Source organism: Capra hircus, chromosome 5, assembly GCF_001704415.2.
Source record: "Capra hircus breed San Clemente chromosome 5, ASM170441v1, whole genome shotgun sequence".
Lineage (NCBI taxonomy): Eukaryota > Metazoa > Chordata > Mammalia > Artiodactyla > Bovidae > Capra > Capra hircus.
Window position 1 is genome coordinate 25,832,788 of NC_030812.1, and position 22,112 is coordinate 25,854,899.

Genomic DNA, 22,112 nt, shown 5'->3' on the forward strand with positions numbered 1-22,112 from the left:
GAAAAATTGAGATAGAATTAAGGAGAGAAATGGAGGCATTTCAATACACAGTAGAGTTTAAAAGCCTCGGAGTGAGATTTTTCAAAGGAAAGGGGGAGGAGGAGCAGGGATTCGGTCTAGGAAAGCTGAAAAACCCTGGATGCGAACCAGAGCACGCGCTCTCGGATCCATATACAAAAGGAACGTGGCATGAGGGAGAGCAGGCAGCGCTGCCCCTTTGGAGGAACGTTTCCCAGGCGCTACTCTGGGAGACCCCAGGAAGCCCGACCCCAGCCCCGCGGATCCGTCGCCGCTCGGCCATAAGCTGAGAGGCCAGGCAGAGTCTGGATCAACGCAATTCTCAGCCGGATAACCCCAACTGTAGCTCCCAGAGTGTTCTTGGGGTCACTCCCTTTTAATGTGAAGTGTTTCAATGCTTTGAAATTACCTAATCTTTCAAGAAAAAAATCAACACCAATTTATTAATTTTCTTTAAAAAAAAAAAAAGCCACCCTTTTCTCTCCTCCCAATTTCCCGACTTGTCGGACTTCTGTGCTCAGTTTGGATACCCCTTTCCAGAGAGCATCTCGGTGGGATTGAGCCATACTCCCTTTCAGCATAGGGCCTCCCTGAGGAGAAGCGGTAATAAACAGAGAAAAAAAGAGGGGAGAGGGGCTGCGGCATCTCCATCTTCCCTGTCGCTGCTAAACATTTTCAATGCTGGGTGCTCCTGTCCAGACAGCACACAGGCCGTGCTGAGGCAATAGCATCCGGCTAAGCCTAACCCACTGGATCCCTCCAACTGGAGGAGAGCAAGTGGCCAGGTCTGTACTGAGATCTGGCCCAGGGGCCAGCCGCCTCCCTTCTCCCTGCAGGGGCAAGGTCTTGTTTGACGATGGAGAGCGCCCTGGCGTGGGTGAGTTAGGATAAGATCTGTAATCCTTATCTGTGTGATCTTCATTCGGACAGGCCATCTCAGAATTCCAGAAAGAAGGCTTCGGGCTGGGCTAGCTACAGTAGGAAGAAAAATATATCAGGAATCTCGGAAACGTCAGCAGGCTAGCTTGAGTGCGTGTTGAGGGCACTGATGGTGGAGGGAAGAGAGACTGAGTGGAGGGGAAGGTGGGTCTTGCTGGGAGCCAATTCTTGGCTAAGAAACTGGCTTCTCTTTCTTGGGGGCCCCAAGGTCAAGATAAAAGGAGGAAAGCAAACACGGCCTGGCTAGTCTAGACTGGGTCCTGTGACCTTGGCCCCCAAGTCTGCCTGCTGTCTGGCTGGTGGGGGTGGGTGGGTGGAGAAGTCCGCTGCTTTTCCAGAGGCAGGTGTTGGGGTGGTGAGAGGCCCTGGCTTCCCCCCTCCTCTGAAGTGCGGGGTCCGGGTCCCCGCAAAGAACCCCCAGGCAAGGTGGACCAGGCTATGGGGTGCAGCCGGGAGAAACAAAGGGCCTGAAATGGCAACCCCATTCCTGGGACTCACTCCAGGGTTTGGGGAATGGTCTAGCCCAATGCGTCTTCACCCCGCCAGAACCCAAAGACAGACGAGTCCCTCCAGCCTTTGGGAATAAGGGGCAGAATAGTGAAAGGCTCTGGGTACCGGCGGCTCAGCAATAAATAAAATTAATAGTATGTTCTTTTCGAGGTTTATATAAGGGCATTAACTATTCCTATTGCAATGAGATATAGATTTAATTAACCCAGCAAATTTACAATTCCATTTATTAGGGGCACTGTGCGGCCAAAATTTAGCGACTGGTGGAAAGAGAGGGAAAAGTCGCCTTCCTTCAAGGAAGACCAGCCGAAGATGTAGGCCCCCAAGAGACTAGAGAGAGCGGGAAGGCTGCAGCGAAAGTTCAGGACTCAGGGCGTTTAAAGTGCTGGGGAAGCGTCTGCAGGCTCTGAACGATCCCTCACTCTTTTTTGCTCGGTTCCCCAAGAACTTCCGCGCCTGAAACTGCCTACTTCAAGAGTGGGGCGCCCCGGGAGTGGGGAGCGAGGCCTCGAGGAGAGAGCCTGGGGCAGGAGGCTCAAAGTAAAGCCTTGTCGGTTAACTAACTTTAAGCCTGGGGTCACTTCTCCCTCCTACCCCGGAAAAAAAAATGTGGATCTCACTGAGACACAAATAAAAGCAAATTAAACACTGCAGGAGAATATGCACTACTGGAAAAGTCGTAATTAATCTCAGAGGCAATGAGGCGATCCCGCCCTAGAAAGCCAGGCGGTGAAATCCTCGGCCCGGGCGCTCGCTCACCCCCTACCACGCGGCCACACCTCGCTCCGCCTGGGGCTTCGCAGACCGATGATGGAGCTGGACTGAGGTTGACAGGAAGTCAAGAGGAATGAATAGGAATATGACCCTTCGGTCTCTAACTGTGATGTCGGTGTGTGGAGGAAAGGATGGAGCATTTCATCATACGAAAGGAAAATGGAAAACAGATCCTCTAGCCCCGTATAGAAGCCCCCAGGCTGCACTCTCCGCTCTTTTTTTCAAAGGGACATTTGTGATAGCGAGATCACGGGAGCCGCTCTGCCCTCAGCGTCCTCTATGGACTGGGTTCACTGCTAAGTTCAACTCTGAAATTCTTGTTTTCAGAGGCTCCAATATATAAAAGCGATATTCGATGTGCCTTCCTACTGGAAGCGTGTGTTTGTGAGTGCGCTTGCACGGTGTAGGTGCATGCACATGTCTAGCCTGTGTTTTTGGGGTTGTGGGCAGGCTCCATGCACTGTTTCAGCACATGTTCTTGTGGATAAAGCTCAAATGTATGCATGAAGATATCTGGCTCCAATCCTCTCTGTGAAAATAAAGATCTCTGCTGGTCTGTTTCTTTCTCTGGATACACAGTTTATATGCTCATCCTGCTCTCTACTTCGGAGAATGCAATGGCACCCCACTCCAGTACTCTTGCCTGGAAAATCCCATGGATGGAGGGGCTTGGTAGGCTGCAGTCCATGGGGTCTCTCAGAGTCAGACATGACTGAGCGACTTCACTTTCACTTTTCACTTTCATGCATTGGAGAAGGAAATGGCAACCCACTCCAGTGTTCTTGCCTGGAGAATCCCAGGGACAGGGGAGCCTGGTGGGCTGCCGTCTATGGGGTCACACAGAGTCGGACACGACTGAAGTAACTTAGCAGCAGCAGCAGCTCTCTGCTTAGACATCTCCAGGAGAATACCAGGAAAATGAGGAAGCAGATGTCTGTGTCTTTCTCAAGATGAGGGATGAAATTCCTGGCCTGCTGTGTTAGAGACCAAGTCGGAGGGGTAAGTTAGCAGCATTTGGAGCAGGAGCTCTGAAGCTTGCCGCACACACTGCAGGGTGGGTGTAGCTAGAATACCAGGTTAGGGAGAAGGGAATGAGCGAAATGAGGTTGATGTGTCTCATAGTCAGTGCCCAGATCGCCTTCTCTGGAAATCAAGCATCGGTTGATTTCCCTTCATTTCCCTGCCCCCATGCTCCCTTTCCTCTGTTTCCTCTATATTCTCCAGAAAAAAGAAAAGGGGAAGGGGAAAAAAAAAGAGTTTGAAGCTCTGAAGCTCCTGCCCCCCTTTTTTATGGGAGAAATTCCAGTTTTAAAAAAAGAGGAGGGAGTGAGTTGAGGCTGCAAGAGAACAAAGAGCCTTACCACCATGGGGTCTGGATTCTTGCCCAGACTTGGGGCCTTGGTGGGCGGGCATAGAGTTTGGGGGGCCCTTTCAGGTCCAGGATACAAGCTGCAGGCAGGATGACAGAGGAGGTTTGTAGAGGACAGAGCTAACTAGGAAAACGGGATTTGGGCTTGGAGAGACCACAAACAGGAAGGGGTGGGAGTTGGGGGAGCGGGGGCTATGGTAGAGCCTTCCACACATTCAGTGGAAATGCCTGATCCTGTGACTCCCTGGCCCTGCCCGTTGCCCTCCTTGACCCCACCTCCCTGGCTCTAGCATGAAGATGCAGATGCCACTCCCAGGCTCCTGGATCCCTTTGGAACCTTCTCCACTTTCTCTCTCTATCCTCACAGCCTGGACTCAGAGGAGATCCACCCAGGCCTTTCCTCCAGTCTGAAGCACCTCCCACCTTTATTGTTCTCCCTCCTTGGGCCACTCGATTGAGGGAAGATGGGACCAGGATGGGTCGAAGCATTGCTTTGCTCCTAATTTGCTTTCTGCTCTCAAACCCAAACTTGCTTTCCTCCAGGCCCTATTCACTTCCCTCTCTTAGACATCAGGGAAACCTGGCCTCTTTGTCAATTTAAGGCTGCAGTGCTGGCTGAGAGTTTGGGAAGTCACGTTAAACATTCCTCTCTGGTTCTGCAGGGATCCACAGGAAGGTGGGGGATTAGGCTGCCATCTCCAGTCTTTTCCTGGATTCTCCTCCTGCCCTCAATCACAGACCCTGCCTGTTGTGCTCTGTGGTCGAGTGGGGGGATCAGGTAGCCTCCAGTGGGCTCCAGGATTCCTGCCTCAGCCCTCTTTCTTCCACTGCTTCCCATCCTGGCCCTCTCAGCCCTGCCAGGCTCCTCACAGAGACCCTTTCCAACCCTCCTCAACCTCTCCTTCCCCAGCTCCACCCCTTTTCTAATTTTCCTTCTTCCTATTCCCCCCCTTTTTTTTTGTTTTTTCAGGAGCAACTCTGCCAGTCACTTGCCCTCCTGCCAGGCAACATGGACAGAAGTTCTGGGAATAAACAGAGTTAAGAAAATTAACAAAGTATCTCTCCCTCTTCTTACTGCCCAGAGTCCCTACCCCTACTCCATCTCTGCAGTGGAGGAGGGCCCCCTGTCCCCCTCCTCTTCCTCCAAACACCTCCTCCTTTTTGGAAACCCTTTAAAAACAGACAAATAAAAATCTCTCCTGGTTTTAGGGCCTGTCTGAGAGGGAAGTCCAAGTTCATTTTCAAGTTAGACAAGGGAGCTGAGGGGGTTGGGGAAGAGGTGGAGGGGTGTTTGCTAGGGGCTGTATTTTATTTCCTTGCAGAGATCTAACAACAGGCACTTTTGGTCAGAAAGCCAACAAACCGAACACTTGAAAAGGTATTTATCACTTTTGATAATTTCTTCCATCTTTTAAAGTTTAAATTTGGGGCTTCCAGAAAGGCGACAGACCATCTCTTCTCTTCTCTTTCCTACTTTCCCTTCCCCCTCGCCTTTCTGTGTGTTTCTTTAAGATTTCAGATTACTTTAAAAGAAGAAAATGGAAAATAACATTTTTCTGAGAAAGGATTATAAACCTCAATACAGCATTTTTCTGGATCAAAATGGACTGTTTTTCCTGTACCAAATAAGGAATAAATATAAAAGGCATAGCTGAAGGGGTGAACATTTCTTCTCTAACTAGGTGAAAGTCTGCCCTCAATTCCAACATGAAGCTGATTCCTGGAGTTTAGTGGCTCCTAAGAGGTAGACAGAGACGGTAAGATGTATGTATATTTCATTATGAGGAAGGGGGGAAATAATACTCTGAATGGATTACAGCCTAGTTCTCCCCATGACCAGATACCCTCAGAAGTAACATTAGAAGATACATTTTAATCATTCTAATTGGAAAATAGTTGAGCTGAACACCAGAAATTAAAGAACTTTCAGAAGATCCCTCACCAAAAGAAAGAAAATGTAGTTTTCCTATCTCCAAAAAAGAGGGAAATGAAAACCCAAGACTCAACTAAAGGGGGAAGAACACCTCTTTGGCAAAATAGCTGATCTTGCTTGAGAAATATGGAGCAAAAAGGCAGGAGGAAGATTCAGTAGGTACTTGGGACAGGATTTCTGCTGGTGACAATTAATTCCACTTTCCTAAAAAGATAGAATTTGGTGACCTATTAGTGACTGGAAGGAAACTGTCCCTATGATATCTGTAAGGAGGGGACTGCTAGATTTTCTTTCCCTCACTGTCTCCTCCTTCTAACCCCAGTTTCTCCTTCTCTAGAGTGTATTTAGAAGAATTTTCTCTCTTAGCTATGGTCTTATACATTCACGCAGTAAAGTCGATGAAATCTAAAGAACTAGAAAGGATGATTCGGACATCCATTTTCTCTCTTCTGAAAGATTACCACACTCACTTGCATAGTCAGAGGAAATTTAACTTAGATAAGAAAAAGTATATTTCAAGGTACAGAGGACACCTCAGACCTCTTGCACGTGATGGTCTTCAGCATTTCTGGGGAGCATGACTGTAGGGTCCTGGTTTTTGAACACTGTTGGATGGATAGTTCACAGGCTGGGGAACATGCATGGCGGTGGCTGTGCATTGTGCTAGCATGGAGACAGGTTGATCATGCAGAGTGCTGGGGGGGGGGGCAGGCTGAGGAAAGAAAGGGAAACGCAGCTAGGATTTGAGCTTGGGGAGACCTCGAGAGGATCCTCTGACTCCAGCTGTCTACAGTGGTGGTCTTCTCTCCTTCAGCTGAGCCACTATAAGCAAATGGATGGGAGAAAAGATCGCCCTTATGTCCACAGAGATGCTATTTCTAAGGGGTTAAGGAAACCTTGTGCAATTCCTCTCTTACTCTGAGGACTTAGGACAACTTTTTCTGCTAGAATCTTCATCTGTGATGTGAAGCACTAGTAATTTTTTCAGTGCTTGGTTTATTAATGAAATTCTCTCCAAAGAAGTACTATAGATGTATTTCTCTCATCTATTATAGACCTATCATCACTAAACAAATAAATATGTAATATATGCTTTGTTAGATGTTAAGGGAACTTTAGATAAATATTAACATAAGATATGTACCCTCAGATACCCATCTCCATCTAATTAGGTACTCTTTGTAAAAAAATGAGTAATATTTCCCTTGAATATGAAACATAATCACATTTAATTTTTTTTTAAATTGAAAGCCAAGCCTTTAATTGTCTTTATGCCAGTGCTGAGATGTGTGTGGGGAGTCTGGTGGACCTGTGGTTTGGTGGGTACAAACATATTGACACAGACACGTGGGTTTGATAATCCACCCTCACCAGCGTTTTCCCGGATGCAGTTAGCTATTAAGCAGAGATGGTATTCAGGCATGTATGTAAGGCAGAAATGCTTTTTCTTAACAATTTTGCTAAAAGCCTTCTGTTTAAGAGAGAATAAAGACACCATGTCTGACGATATCCAGGATGAACTTTGCAGTATATAATTCTCAGACCTATTTCACCCCAGCCATCACGTAGCAGAATTACGTGCCTGCCAGAAACCAAATTGCCATCTAGCCAAACTTGGCAGAGTCCAGGCGTTGGCACTGTTCTTTCAGAGCGTTTTTTCCCTCTGCACAGATTTTTAGGAGATTCAGGTCTCTTCTGGAGCCTGGATGGCTAGTTCCCTCAGTAAGAGCAATCACTGCCGCCTGGCTCCACCGGGAACGCGGCAGCAGCATCTAATTCCTTTCTCTTTTCTTTGTGGATTGCTCCCAAGACTTCGAGAACTCTTCCGTTAATTTTAACAGGCTGATTTTGTTTGTGTTTGTTACATGATAATTATTTAGTATTTGATTTCACTAACTCCGCCTAAACTGAAGCTTGGCGAAAGCCGCTTCACTCCGGAGCATCAATGACCGAGCCGTGAGGACAGCGGGACGAGCGCCCGCGCCGAAAAGCTCCTGCTCCACTCCCCGTGGCGCCAGCGCAGAACCAGGGGACAGTCACAATCACAACTCACACCCATAATCTTGACTGATGCACTTGGGTGCCCTCCGTGGGCACTGATGGCCGAGCACAGCGGTGAGTACACTTCTCTGTGGGGCAGAGCGGACTCTAATAAGATCCCAGAGAGCTCTGGGCGTGTGGGGAGGCGCGGGTCCGCGCGGGCGTCTGGAATTCAAGGGCGTGCTGCTGCGATCTGATGGTCCTGGAAGTTGGTCCCTGTGCCTCCGGGGGTTCCTGTGCTTATTTGAAAGGACGCGGATTTTTTGTTGATAACCAGCAGTGCCATGTTCAAGAATCAGCCAGCTTTCCTTTGCTTTTTTCTGTCTGCCTGCCTGCTCCTGTGGAAAGGGTACCTTCTAAATAGAGAAAGAAACCCCTCCCCTTATTCTCTATGCCTTGTGTCCAGTCTTGGGATAGGAAAGTGGTCTTCTAAAAAAATCATACACTTACAAAGATTTCTCCCAAAGAGTTGAGAGAATCCCTGTTTTTTTTTTTTTTTTTTTTTAAGTGGGGTTAAGTGGGTAGGTGGATGGGTGGTGGGTGGAAAGGCTGGAGGCCAGAGGCAGAGAGCCCTGAGAACAGACTTCTGCAAAGCTTCCTAAATGTTAACTGGCCTTAGGGTAAAGGAGGAAAGCAAATCATTCAGATGCTAGGGATCTTGGTATTAAATTATGGGTGGCTATGTGTTTGTTTCCATTTGCATATTTACATGTTTGTCACCATTTGCTTATATAATATGTATGAAGTGGCACAGTCATGCATGGTTCATGTAGAAACTCATGAAGACAATATCCCCTCCAACTGGATATGTTTCGGTTTAGTTTAGGTTTAGTTGTCCTTCTAAACCTAGTTCATATATACTATAGGCCTACAAATTTCTGATACTAAGTGTTTTCTTTAGAATACTTTGTCCTTCAAATGGCAGGGGCAGGGGCACTCATAAGCAGTGGCAAATTTCTCTTTTCAAACACTGCCAGTAAGAGCGGCCTTTTAAAGTTTAGCCTCCTCATTCTTGGGGGGAAGAAGGTTTCTCAAATGTATTTGTCCTAGGAAGAGGAAAGTCCAGTCCCATTCCTTCTTCCCTCAAAATGACTGCTCCATTAGTCCCTGGGTTCTGGCTGTCTGGGTGCAAACAGAAGAGATTTCCCTCCCTTCTGCATGCTGGCCGCTCAAGGCTCACTCCTTAGGCTCTGAACCAGGCAGGAATGTCTCAGATGTTTTGTCCAGTTTGGAATATGGATCTGAATCTACCAGTTCAAGTGGGTTGATGCCCCAAATTCACTCTGCGATTGCATTCAGCCTACGGGTTTTGTGGAGGGGGCTAGCCCTACCCAGCTGTGATCAACCTGGAAAAAAACCCTGGACGTCCAAGAAATATGTTTTCCATTGACATAAGAAGAAAACCCATGTTTTCTCTCCCTCTTGCTCACTTTCTCTTTCATATATATATCATATATGCGTTCTGACAAATGTGTCTAGTTCTATGCCCTTCATCACAGCAGAAGCCATATCCTTAGAGGAACTGGTGCCCTGGAAAAGCAGATTCTGTCCTTTTAAGCCAGGAAAAAATGCACAAAGGACCCGTTCCACCATTGTGGAGCACACTGCACTGGTCTCTATTAGATTTTCCTTTTCTCTTTTTCCTCTCCATCCAGGGGAGTCTCCACAAGCAATCAGAATTCTCCTCTTCCTGAATTACACAAATAATCAATCCAAAGGTGAGAAGAAGAGTTGTGAGAATGTTTTCAGGATTTCATCGTGAAGATGCTTTCTAGTATTGCTCTCCCCAGGCACCCTCCACGGACAACCTTGCGTCTATGACCCGCCCCACACGGCGAACCAGGAGAATGCGGGCCATGCTATGTGAGCAGGAAACATACCTGTGAAATTTCAAAATCTGCCTTGATGACAAGGTAGCTTCAGTTTCGAGAATCTAAAACTGTGGGGGCGGGGAGAGTCCCCCATCTCAAGGCCGAAAAGGCACCTTTTCCTGCCCTCGGGGGACGGAGCGATCTCAGGGGGTACAGACTAATGGGGGAGGGTCTTCAGTGGAAAAGCCGGCGGGGTCATAATCTCGCTCCAGACCTTTATTCAAACTTCAGTCGAATTATTTGATTTTTTTCTCTCCCAGGGCTTTTCAAGTTGCTCGCGAATCTTGTCTTCCTATCTAATTCCCCAACAGCTTCCTCATCTTCCCTGGAGAACTGATGAAATCAGGCGCAGAGAATGGCCGCAGTTGAGCAGAATCCTTCCCCTTCCCGCCCTGCGGCCTCGTGTGCTGACTCGCGCCTTCCGGGCAGTGACTCTGAGGGGTGCGGGCTGTCCCACCGGGATCTGGGATCCAGCGGTCCCGACGCCTACTTCCATGGAACTTCCTGAGTCTTTGGGCAGCCGGGGTCGCGCGCCCCTCTCGAAGGAGCCCCAGACGGTTTGCACAATTTCAGACAGACGTCCCCGCTCCCAGCCTGGGGCCTGGAGACCCTTTTCTTCTCAGCCTGAACCAAACGAAATCTGCACGAGTCACAACCTCAGTTCCCAGACCAGGTGGCATCTACCCATTCACATCTTTGTTTTTTTGAGGGGAGCAGATTTAAAGAAGAGGGAAAAAAAATCCTCGAATGGGGAGAAACGTATTTCCAAACATTCCCAGCGGACCTTGTGTGTAAGCGCGCTTCACTAGGGCCCGGCATCAGCCCAGAGCCTCCCGCCCTTCCCAGAAGCCGAGGCCGCCAGCACCTTCACTGTAGGGGACCGAATCACTTAACCGCATTCGCCTTTCCAGGACTGATGGCTCCTCAAAACCGTTTTTCCAGAAGTTCGCCTCCTTGTCCAGGCAGTGTGCAAGCTTCGGCCGCTGCGGGCGGGTACTCATCTCCCGCCTCCGCGGGGTGCAGCACTGGGAACCCCAGATCCTCCACGCCTTCGAACCCCCGACGCCTCCGAAGACCTCAGTTCGCAGCTTTGGAACTCCCAGAAACGACGGTCTACTCTATCACGGCGTTGCGGGGAACCCGGAGTAAATTCAACCCTTAAGTGTCTACACTAACGAATTCTTTCCTCTCTAAGTCCGTTTCATTTTACTTAGCCTTCGCTGCTCTTTGCTTTGGGATTTGACAGACCCCCGTCTCCCTCAGTGTGTTTTTCCTGCGTGACTTCCAGATTATTTCAAGAAACCCAGCGGGGAAGGGTGCTTAACATAAAACTCCAGTGAAACTAGGGGAACAGGAAAACGTTCTTTTCCCACATACATGAATAAGGTAATGAGTGTCTCTGCAGAATGGAACATCTAGGGAAGAACGGAGATACCCTTTTATTTTTAATAGTGAGCCAGAGGCCTGAAATTTAGATAACAAGTTGCTGGAAACTTTGCCTTAGGTGATAAATCCAGTGAAGAAGCTGTTTGCTCCCATCAGGAGTGAGACGCCAAGAGAGGCAAGTGTTTTTTTTTTTTTTAATTGTAAATATTCAAACTCTTCTTGAGATGACCTCATCTCTGCCAGATGTGTCTTCTGATCCTACCAGAATGAAGCATTAAAAAAAAAAAAAAAACAACTTAAATCCAGTTTTGGAATTACCCTCGTGTCAAATATGATTTTGTTAAGGGTTGAAAGACCAGGCAGTTCTTCTGCTTTCACTGGATTTTTATGGCCCCTGTGTCCAGTGTTAAGCTGTATTAGATTCTTTTCAATAACAAAAAGTTTTTTGGGTTGTGTTCTCTTCCACACTTCCCAAGACCTAGGGGTTTCAGGCACATCTTCATTACACAAGAGGCCAGAAGTTCCGTGGGAGAAGAACCCAGTCTCTTGTGAGTGGAGGGTTTGGGTAGGCAAGCTGCAGGACCCTGTCCATCTGCATGGCCACCTGATTGCCGTACCCTCTGTTCTTTCCCAGGAGTCCTCTCTTTTCCTCCCCATCTTTTCTCTCCCGCATTCACCAACACATGCCATCTGGGAAAAAAGATCTCTTTGGAGAATGATGCTCTTCCTTTTGAAGAAAGAAGTATTTTTACAAAGGTGCTGTAGAACCATTGGTTCTTCTTGAGGATTTTCCAGGTTGGTCTCTATAGCAATTATTTCCCCCAAATCCGGTAGCTCTTCACAGCTGGACTACATTCCCCAGTTTCCTTTGCATTTTGATGTGGCCACGTGACTAAGTTTTTGTTAATGGAATGCCATTTTCTAGCCAAAGCTTTTAATAAGTGGATGTGCCCCCATCCCCTCCCCCAATGCTTTCTGTCTCCTTCTTCTGTTTGATGCTAATCTTGAGGCCCTAGGGAACAGTGGAGATTCTCAAGGGAAGAGCCTGGCTCATTGAATCACATGTGGAGAACTGCCCACTGACAGGTATCATTTGCCTAGGACTTTACCCAAGGGAGAAATAACCTATTGTGTTTGATCCACTGTACATTTTGGATTTTATTATTGACTAACATGCTCTTTAAAAACAAAATCGTCCCTTATAAATGTCAATGGATGTTAGGTCACCTTTACTGGGGTTAAAACTCCAAGAGGCTCCAAGATTCTTCTGCCTCTTCTTAGGTGACAGTCTGATAACAACTTCAAGTCATATATACAATTTCAAATCTGTAATTAGAATATCCAGTCTGTTGTATCTTCAAGTTTGATTGTATCCTGAGTTTGATTGAATGTGATATCTTCTCCTGTCCCTAATTCAGGATTGCTTCAGTCTAGATGTCTATAGAGGGAAGGAGGGGGTAGTTTTGACTTATTACTTAGCATGAGTTTTTCCTTCCCCCTATCCTCAGCTGCTGTTTCAGATCAACTAGTGGTTTGAGAGGTGGAGACAGTGGGGGATTGGTTTGAACAATGTCCAGTGACTTTGAGTTTAGATAAACTAACCAGATCAGGGCTGCTGTAATGGTACACAGCACCAAATGAAGCAGAACTTTGGCCATTAGTTACTTAATTGGATATATAGACAAAAGAATGGAGGTCTAGACAATTTATGATTTTTAAGTAGATTTTCTGAATTATTAGTCTGATGTGTTTCCAAATTTGAGTAAAGAATCACCATTCATTCACTAGGTTGTGTAGAAATGGCCCCCACTGGTCTCCTGCAAGAATGGCTGGTATGTAAACATTTCTCCAAAGGTAAGGAGAATACATTGTTTTGAATTAGTTCACCCAAACTTCTCCCATCATCTTGCCTAGATTGTAGACTAGGCTCATTCACAGAGAATGAATTCCTGGTTTGGGGCCCTTTCCAATATTAGGAACTGGGCCCTTTCCTCTCTGCAGTTCTGTTTTGCATTCTACTTCTTCTTTTATGGAAATCACAGCAGTTGTCTGATAGTTAAAATGCCTGTCAGACTCTGGCATTTTTGAGATACTGGCATCCCTCTTTATAGCCAGTGCCAAGGCATTCAGGCCAGCCTTGCGGTCACCAGGTGGGGAGAAAGCCTGTCCGGCAACAGCATGCCAAGTGCAGAAGTGTTAATGATACAGTTTACTCTATCTGTGGATCCTGCTTGGCTATAGGTTTTTAGGGCTGTCTACATCCTGATAAAGGAAAACTTCAACCCTTCATTGGGTTATTTCAAAAAATCTAGATATATTGTAGTGAGTGGATGGATTAACCAGATGACATTTTCTTCCTGCTTAGGAACAGTTGCTTGGCATAACAGAGACCTTTTAAGTGTGCATTTTATTAAGTGGCATTTTCTGAGCCTGCTCAAGGGGAAGAGCTATAGAGTGGGATGTAGGTAGACAAAAGGCATTGAAATGTTGCCTACCATTTCTTACCACCTAAGAAACCTGCTTACAATTGTCAGCATGGAGGGATTTCAGATGTCCACGGAGAGCAACTAAAACAGTCTGGAAAGTAGCCTGATCTTTGGAAAGAATGGCATATTGGGTTAAAGATTGAATAATCCATCATGGATGACCACTTGGCCCATTTTCTCTGGATCATGTCCAATCTTCTAATTCACATTTTCAAGTGTACAGTAAGCTATATTCACTATCCTCCACTTTCTGAGAGCAGCCAAAGTGGGAAGGGACTTTCAGTCAAAAGAAGAGGCAGGTCTCTTTAATGAAACATGTTTTTCATACAGTGAGGGCTGTTAGACAAGGGAATGGGAAGTGAAGAGTATGTATCCAGTTTCCTTGCGAATCACTTTGAATGCTAGATCTTTTCTAATTTACCTGAGCAGAAATGGATGAGTACTAGACCAGAGACAGGAGCATGTCCAGGATGATCTCTCAAGACCCCTTGTCCCCCCTCATTTTTGCTGTTGGCTTCTATAGTTTACTGACAACGGTAGTACCTGTAAAATGTGTAGGTTCAGTAGCAGGGTCAGGGGCTGCCGTCACTTGGCAGTCTTCAACAACATGACCCTGGCAAAGACTTTAGAACGAAAACATCAGGAAAGTGAACCCTCAGTGCCCCATCACCAGAGGACTGGCTGGGAGCTGTCAGGTTGAAATACTAGTCTATTTGGGAAGGGAAAGAACAGGAAGAAGGCCTCCGGCACTCCTCTCCTCCTCGAAAATACCTCTCAAGCAACCGATGCCAAACACATCAAATTAAATGAGAAAAGAGATAGGAGAGGTATCAAGGCTGAGCTTCTACCCTAGCCAGTCTGTCAATCAACACCCCTATGGAGAGCAAGAAACTGCCCACCCTGGGAGGGGACACCACAAGAGGTGAGGTTGGTTTCCTGCACAGAGGGAGACTTATCCAATCTGTGCACAGAGGTGGAACACGGGCTCAGGACCCAGCAAGAAAAGAGGAGAAGGCTGAGAGACAGAGGAGATGACAGAGATGTCCATGCACAGGGAGGAGGGGGAGGAGCGGGGAACTGAAGAGAGGCTGGAGGAATCTGCCAGAGAAGACTCCTCAAGGAGCGGAGGTCGCTCAGAGCTGAGATGGGGCTGAGGGCAGATGTGGGGAACAGCTTGTGCCCCAGGTTGGGCAATGGCTTGTGCAATTTAGAGACTGGAGACTGTGTTGGTGTGCAGAGTGCAGGAGTCCGGTTGAGCAGAAATTCTGCAACAGGAAGTTACGGGAGAAGAGGCTAAGAAGCTGTTGAATTATAAAGCTGGCAGGAAAAGATGGGCCAAACTTGAATTTCTGGGTAAAAGCGTGTGTGGCCATAATGCTGACAAGGGAGGAAGATTTTGCCCTGGCTACCTTTCAGAAAGAAGTAAAATCCAAGCAAATGAGGGCAATGCAGTCATCTTCGGTTAGCAACAGAGGGGTAAACAGAAAAAGCAAGCTGCTTCCCCAGTTCCAGCCTGAAGTAGCAATAGTATCTTCTAGCTACTGCAGGAGCATCCAGGGAGGAGCTAGGGAATGTGTGGTAGCATGTGCCTGTCTGTGTCTCCACCAGTGTGTTTAGGGCTGCAGGTACATGTCTTTATATGGCCTGCTTGTGTTTCTTCCGGGACCCTTTAGACAAAGTATGCAGAAGACGCCCCAACAAATATAGTAGTGCAATAGATTAGCAGGCACACTGCTGAAGGAGCTTGAGAAGTGTATATCCCATGGAAGAAAGTGTAACGCTGACCCCTTCATACACACACACGTGCTGATAACATTCTCATATATATATCTGTATATGTGTTTCTAATATATGTATATCTGTATTAGAAAAGCACAGATGTGAAGATACACCATTTCAGATCTGCACAGAGACACAAGTGCTATTAACTGCTGCCCATTTCACACACTATAGAAAAAATTAAAAGAATAGTAGACTTTAAATGGTGTTTAAATCATCTTATCTATTTTTTTTTGTCTATAAAAAAGAATATCAGCTAACCAACTACTTCAAGCCACATAGTGCCTAATTTTTTTTTGAACGAACTACAAAAAATCAGTCCAATATCTAACTGGCACTAGCATGTGTGCTGCAGAGGAAAGTGCACTGGACCCTGTAGGAGTAAAGATGTATGAACTATTAGTCCATGTCTCTCACCTAATAGCAGACTGTCCTTTGGCCTATGTGGCCAGAGAGTTTGGTGAAAAAGAAGATCAGAAGATGACCATAGTTGTCCACAAAATGCCCCAATAATTTTTTAGTTCTGTTTTCTAATGGCAAAACTTAATTTTTTTTGATATTGTGAGGACTTTTGATATTGTCAGGAGTTAATGACTGAAATTTTCATTTTTTAACAGCTGCGTTGGTGTCACATAATGAACCTGAGAATGACTAGGTCTATCGTCACCTGTTCTGCCCAAATGTTGGAGACTGACTGCAGTTACACGATGGAATGCTTTAGTTAAGTCAATGAAAAAATCAGTTATGTTGGCCATTTGGCACTATGTAGTCAAAACATTTTTTTTTTTTTTTAACATTTTAAGCAGATTGAGTGTCTGTGTTACGGATGTGTGCCCATTTCCTCCAGAACTGGTGTTCAGGCCCTCTTCTGGATCTCTCTCTACCTTTATCCTGATTAATATCAAACGCAAAGACTTTGCTCTGGTCTCCCAGAGCAGCCACATTCTGAAAACCTATTCAGTTCACTTCAGTTCAGTTTCTCTTTGCGACCCCACGAATTGCAGCACGCCAGGCCTCCCTGTCCATCACTAACTCCCGAAGTTTACCCAAACTCATGTCCATCGAGTCGGTGATGCCATCCAGCCATCTCATCCTCTGTCATCCCCTTCTCCTCCTGCCCCCAATTCCTCCCAGCATCAAAGTCTTTTCCAATGAGTCAACTCTTTGCATGAGGTGGCCAAAGTACTGGAGTTTCAGCTTTAGCATCATTCCTTCCAAAAATCACCCAGGACTGATCTCCTTTAGAATGGACTGGTTGGATCTCCTTGCAGTCCAAGGGACTCTCAAGAGTCTTCTCCAACACCACAGTTCAAAAGCATCAATTCTTCGGTACTCAGCTTTCTTCACAGTCCAACTTTCACATCCATACATGACCACAGGAAAAACCTTGACTAGAGGGACCTTTGTTAGCATACTTTAAAGATCCACATAGTTATGCATGTCGAACATACAGACCAGCAAATAATAGCACACTCTTTTTTTTTGAAGGCTCCTATTAGAGCCCTGACACTTGCCATAATATTCCATTGCAAAAAAAAAAAAAGTAAATAAATAAAGTCTGCAGCTGGTAAACTTCATCCTGAATGCCAGCAGGGTGCTGATCCCATAACACAACAGTCTGAGATAACCTGTATCACAAAGCTAAGCCTGTGTGATTATTTAGCATTTATAAAGCACTTTATCTGTGTTCTGTATGTCAGCATCATTAATGGGAGATAACTCACCAGGAGTAATAGCGAAGAAAAAAATTCATGACCAAAAAGGAAGAAAAAAGGAAAAGCTTAAAGGATCTGAGTGATTCAATAGGGGCTTGCAATTGCAGTTACTGGGTAATGGGGAGAGGGCAGAGATGCTATTTTGAAGAGGACAAGGAAAGCTCTTTTGTCTCTCACCAGTGAATAGGAATGACTGAAGGTGCACAAGGAGAGAATGAGTTCAGACAAGGGAGAAAACCCTGCCAGGGAGACTCACTAAGCCTGAGCGTGACTAAAAGAATTTATAGTTTGTCTTCTATAGCACCTTAGATCCCAGGGAAATTATCATCTAGCAAAGACTGTGAATAATGGTTGGAGGGTGGTTCTGCCTGGAGGCAGGGGGATGGACAAGATGCCCTTTTAAGGTGGCTTTCAAGCCCAGAAGTCTATTTTTGTATAATTTGATTTATTTCAATTTATTTGGCTGCATCAGGTCATAGTTGCAGACTCTCTGTTGTGTCATGCAGGATCTTTCGTTGTGGTTTGCAGGCCCTCTATTTGCAGCACACTGGCCTAGTTGCCCGAGGCAGGTGGGATCTTAGTTCCCCCAACAGAGATCGAACCTGTGTCCCTGCATTGCAAGGCAGATTCTTAACCACTGGACCACGAGGGAAGTCTCCAGAAGTCTAGTTTTTAAAATATAACATTCAAAAATTCATCAACATTCCACTGTGGTTTGTTTTTTGTTCTAAAAGATTTTTTAATTGTAGTTGATTTACAGTGTTGTATTAGTTTCTGGTGTACAGCAAAGTTATGCAGTTTTATATATATATGCTTTTTCATATTCTTTCCTTTATGCTTTATTACAGGATATTGAATATAATTCCTTGTGCTATATAGTAGGACTTTGTTGTTTATTTATTTTATATATGCTGCTGCTGCTGCTGCTAAGTCGCTTCAGTCGTGTCCGACTCTGCGACCCCATAGACGGCAGCCCACCAGGCTCCCCCGTCCCTGGGATTCTCTAGGCAAGAACACTGGAGTGGGTTGCCATTTCCTTCTCCAGTGCATGAAAGTGAAAAGTGAAAGTGAAGTTGCTCAGTCGTGTCCAACTCTTCTTGACCCCATGGACTGCAGCCCACCAGGCTCCTCCGTCCATGGGATTTTCCAGGCAAGAATACTGGAGTGGGGTGTCATTGCCTTCTCCGTATTTTATATATAGTGGTTTGTATCTGCTAATCTTAAACTCCTGTTTTATCTTCCTTCACCCGCTTTCTCCTTTGGCAACCATAAATTTGTTTTCTATGTCTGTGAGTCTGTTTCTGTTTCATAACAAATTCATTTGTGTCATATTTCAGATTCCATGTGTAAGTGATATCACAGGGCATTTCTGTTTCTCTTTCTGACTTAGTTCACTTTGGATGATAATCTCTAGGTCCATTCACGTTGCTGCAAATAGCATTCTTTCAATCTTTTTAATGGTTGAACAGTATTCTGTTGTGTATACATCTTCTTTATCTGTTCCCTTGTTGGTGGACAGTTAGGTTAGTTCCATGTCTTTGCTCTTGTAAATAGTACTGCTGTGAACACTGAGGTGAATGTATCTTTTTGAATTAGCTTTTTCTCCAGATATATGCTGAAGAGTGGGATTGCTGGATCATATGGCGACTCTATTTTTAGTTTTTTAAGAAACCTCTATACTGTTTTCCATATTGGCTGCACCCGTTTACATTCCCACCGACAGTGCAGGAGAGTTCCCTTTGCTGCACACTCTATCCAGCATTTATTTTTAAAAATTTATTTATTTAATTTCTTTTTGGCTGTGCAGGGTCTTTGTTGCTGTGCGTGGGCTTTCTCTAGTTGTAGCGAGCAGAGGCTACTCTTTAGCTGCAATGCGAGGGTTTCTCATTGTGGTGGCTTCTCTTGTGAGCACAAGCTCTAGACAGTTCAGCCTTCAGGAGTTGGGGCTATCAGGTTCTGGAGCGTGGGCTCAATAGCTGTGGCACTCAGGCTTAGTTGTCCCAATGCACGTGGAATCTTCCCAGACCAGGGATCAAACTCGTGTCTCCTGCATTGGCAGGTGGATTCTTAACCGCTGGACCACAAGGGAAGTCCCAGGATTTATTATTTGTAGACTTCTTAATGATAACCATTCTGACCAGTGTGAGGTGGTACCTTATTGTAGTTTTGATTTGCGTTTCTCAAACAATTAACAATGTTGAGCATCTTGTCATGTCTAACTGGCCATTTGTATGTCGTCTTTGGAGAAATGTCTATTTAGGTTCTTTTGTCTATTTTTGATTGGGTTGTTTGGTGTTTGTTTTTTTTTTTTCCCCAGTATTGACTTGTATTAACTGTTGGCATATTTTGAAAATTAAGCTCTTTTGGTTTCATCATTTGCAAATATTTTCCCCTAGTCTGTAGGTTGTCTTTTCATTTTGTTGATAGTTTCCTTTGCTGTGCAAAAGCTTATAAGTTTGATTAGCTTTTGTTTATTTTTTATTTTTGTTTTTATTTCCATCATTTCTGGAGAATAGCTTAAGAAAACATTGCTATGATTTATGTCAGAGAATGTTTTGCCTATGTTCTCTTCTAGAAATTTTATTGAGCCTGTGGGCTCGGTAGCTGTGGTGCAAGGGCTTAATTGCTCCGAGGCATGTGGAATCTTCCCCAACTAGGAATAAAACCCGTGTCCCTTGCTTTGGCAGGCAGATTCTTATCCACTGAGTCAACAAGGAAGTTCAAGACCTCAGGTTTAAACTTGGTTCTACCATTTGTTATCTGTGTAAGCTTTGGGAAATGATTTAATCTCCTGAGACTTAATTTTCTCATTTGTTAAATGGAAATTTTGTAGAACATATTAATGAGATGGGCTTTTCTTTCCAGCATTATAACAAGTAAAAATGCTTTACTATAAACCACTTAGAAATACTGGATAAAATATAAGTTAAAAAAATACATATAGCTGAACTTGTTAGAAAGAAAATTCTCCCAAGGGACCAAAAATAAGAAGAGAACTGAAAACTTGAACAATAAATGGTGAGAACTGATCCTGAAGCTTCTTCTCCAGTGTATTTAAGAGTGATTGCTGATCTTGGTAATCAAAGGATTGTTTTTCTTTTGTTTGTTTGTTTTGTTCTTAAAGCTAAACACCAATCAGAATGTTAATTTTAAAATATTATAAATACAGGAATATAAATAAATATTATAAATACAGGAACAAATACAAACTTTAGATTTATTTAGGTTTACTTATTTCTTCCAATTTGATATGTTTAATTAGATTAAGTAATTTGTATTCCATTTCTCCAGTCAATACCCACTATTGTTATTATTATTTTTTTTAGGATTTTAATGGTCATATTAGATTAGGAATCAAAATTTGGCCCAAATAAAAAGGAAGATTAGAAAAAATATCTTAAAAACAAACAAACAAACAAAAAAAATCTGCTCCCTGAAAAAAATTATAAAACAACTGTACTCCAACTAATATATGCACTCCTTAGTAAAGGGAAAGAACAAAGAAGTTTATCTTGGTCTGGGTTCTGGTCTGGAAAACAATTGCAACATGTGAAAACACATTCTCCTATGATATGTGTGTGTGTGTGTGTGTGTGTATTTTTTGCCTCCCTTCATGCCAGTTTGGGATTCAATTTTTTATTAGTGGGGCATGGTATAGGAATTCTTTAGTTGAGAAATATAACAGCAACATTGAACAAATTCTGGAGGCCATGCGGGGCACTCTTGGGAAATGCCCTTGAGATCACAGAGGATGCCATTACATGCAAATGCATGGCATTTTAAAAGCATTCAGAATATGTGGGCTCCAAATGTGAAGACATTTTAGAAGTGCCTTAATTCATTTATTCCCCTTATATATATTTCTTCTCTTTTTGCTGCACTGTGCAGCTTGTGGGATCTTAGTTCTCCAACCACAGATGGAACCCAGACCCTTGGGAGTGAAAGCATGGAGTCCTAACCACTGGACCACCAGGGAATTTCCTATTTTTTTCTAGTGAATACACAAGTAATAAACTATAAAACCTACGTCTGAAGTCTGAACTAGTTCTTTAAATAGATAGCAAACATTTCTGTGTCGATTAAGTATTTGTCTTAGTTTAATTGCAGTAATGGCTTTCTTAATTCAGTAAAATAATGGTGCTTCTTACCTTTGATATCATCTTAGATTATGTGATGTACAAGAGTCATTGTATGAGTCAGGATTCAGGACTGAAAAAAATATCTCCCTGGGGATTTTAAACAGGAAGAAATCAAGGAACTAAGTCCTTACAAATTATTGAATGGACTAGGTCAGGAAGCATCAGTTAGAACTGGACATGGAACAACAGACTGGTTCCAAATAGGAAAAGGAGTACGTCAAGGCTGTATATTGTCACCCTGCTTATTGAACTTGTATGCAGAGTACATCATGAGAAACGCTGGGCTGGAGGAAGCACAAGCTGGAATCAAGATTGCCGGGAGAAATATCAATAACCTCAGATATGCAGATGACACCACCCTTATGGCAGAAAGTGAGGAAGAACTAAAAAGCCTCTTGATGAAAGTGAAAGAGGAGAGTGAAAAAGTTGGCTTAAAGCTCAACATTCAGAAAAGTAAGATCATGGCATCTGATCCCATCACTTCATGGCAAATAAGTGAGGAAACAGTGGAAACAGTGGCTGACTTTATTTTTCTGGGCTCCAAAATCACTGCAGATGGTGACTGCAGCCATGAAATTAAAAGATGCTTACTCCTTGAAAGGAAAGTTATGACCAACCTAGACAGCATATTAAAAAACAGAGACATTACTTTGCCCACAAAGGTCGGTCTAGTCAAGGCTATGGTTTTTCCAGTGGTCATGTATGGATGTGAGAGTTGAACTATAAAGAAAGCTGAGCGCTGAAGAATTGATGCTTTTGAACGGTGGTGTTGGAGAAGACTCTTGAGAATCCCTTGGACTGCAAGGAGATCCAACCAGTCCATCCTAGAGGAGATCAGTCCTGGGTTTTCATTGGAAGGACTGATGTTGAAGCTGAAACTCCAACACTTTGGACACCTCATGCAAAGAGCTGATTCATTTGAAAAGACCCTGATGCTGGGAAAGATTGAAGGCAGGAGGAAAAGGGGACGACAGAGGATGAGATGGTGGGATGGCATCACCAACTCAACGGACATGGATTTGGGTGGGCTCCGGGAGTTGGTGATGGACAGGGAGGCCTGGTATGCTGTGGTTCATGGGATTACAAAGAGTCAGACACAACTGAGCGACTGAACTGACTGAACTGAGGGGAGTGGAAGCCTCAGTCAATTCTT

General features: G+C 44.7%; 1 protein-coding gene across 1 annotated transcript in view; it reads left to right on the forward strand.

Moving 5' to 3' along the window:
* The window catches only part of LOC102178515 (FUN14 domain-containing protein 1-like), a 28,383-nt gene continuing 7,145 nt past the window's right edge, over window positions 875-22,112 (forward strand). Inside the window, 2 exon segments of the mRNA XM_018049018.1 lie at window positions 875-895; window positions 10,397-10,599. Of these exon segments, the coding sequence (XP_017904507.1) occupies window positions 875-895; window positions 10,397-10,599 (224 nt within the window).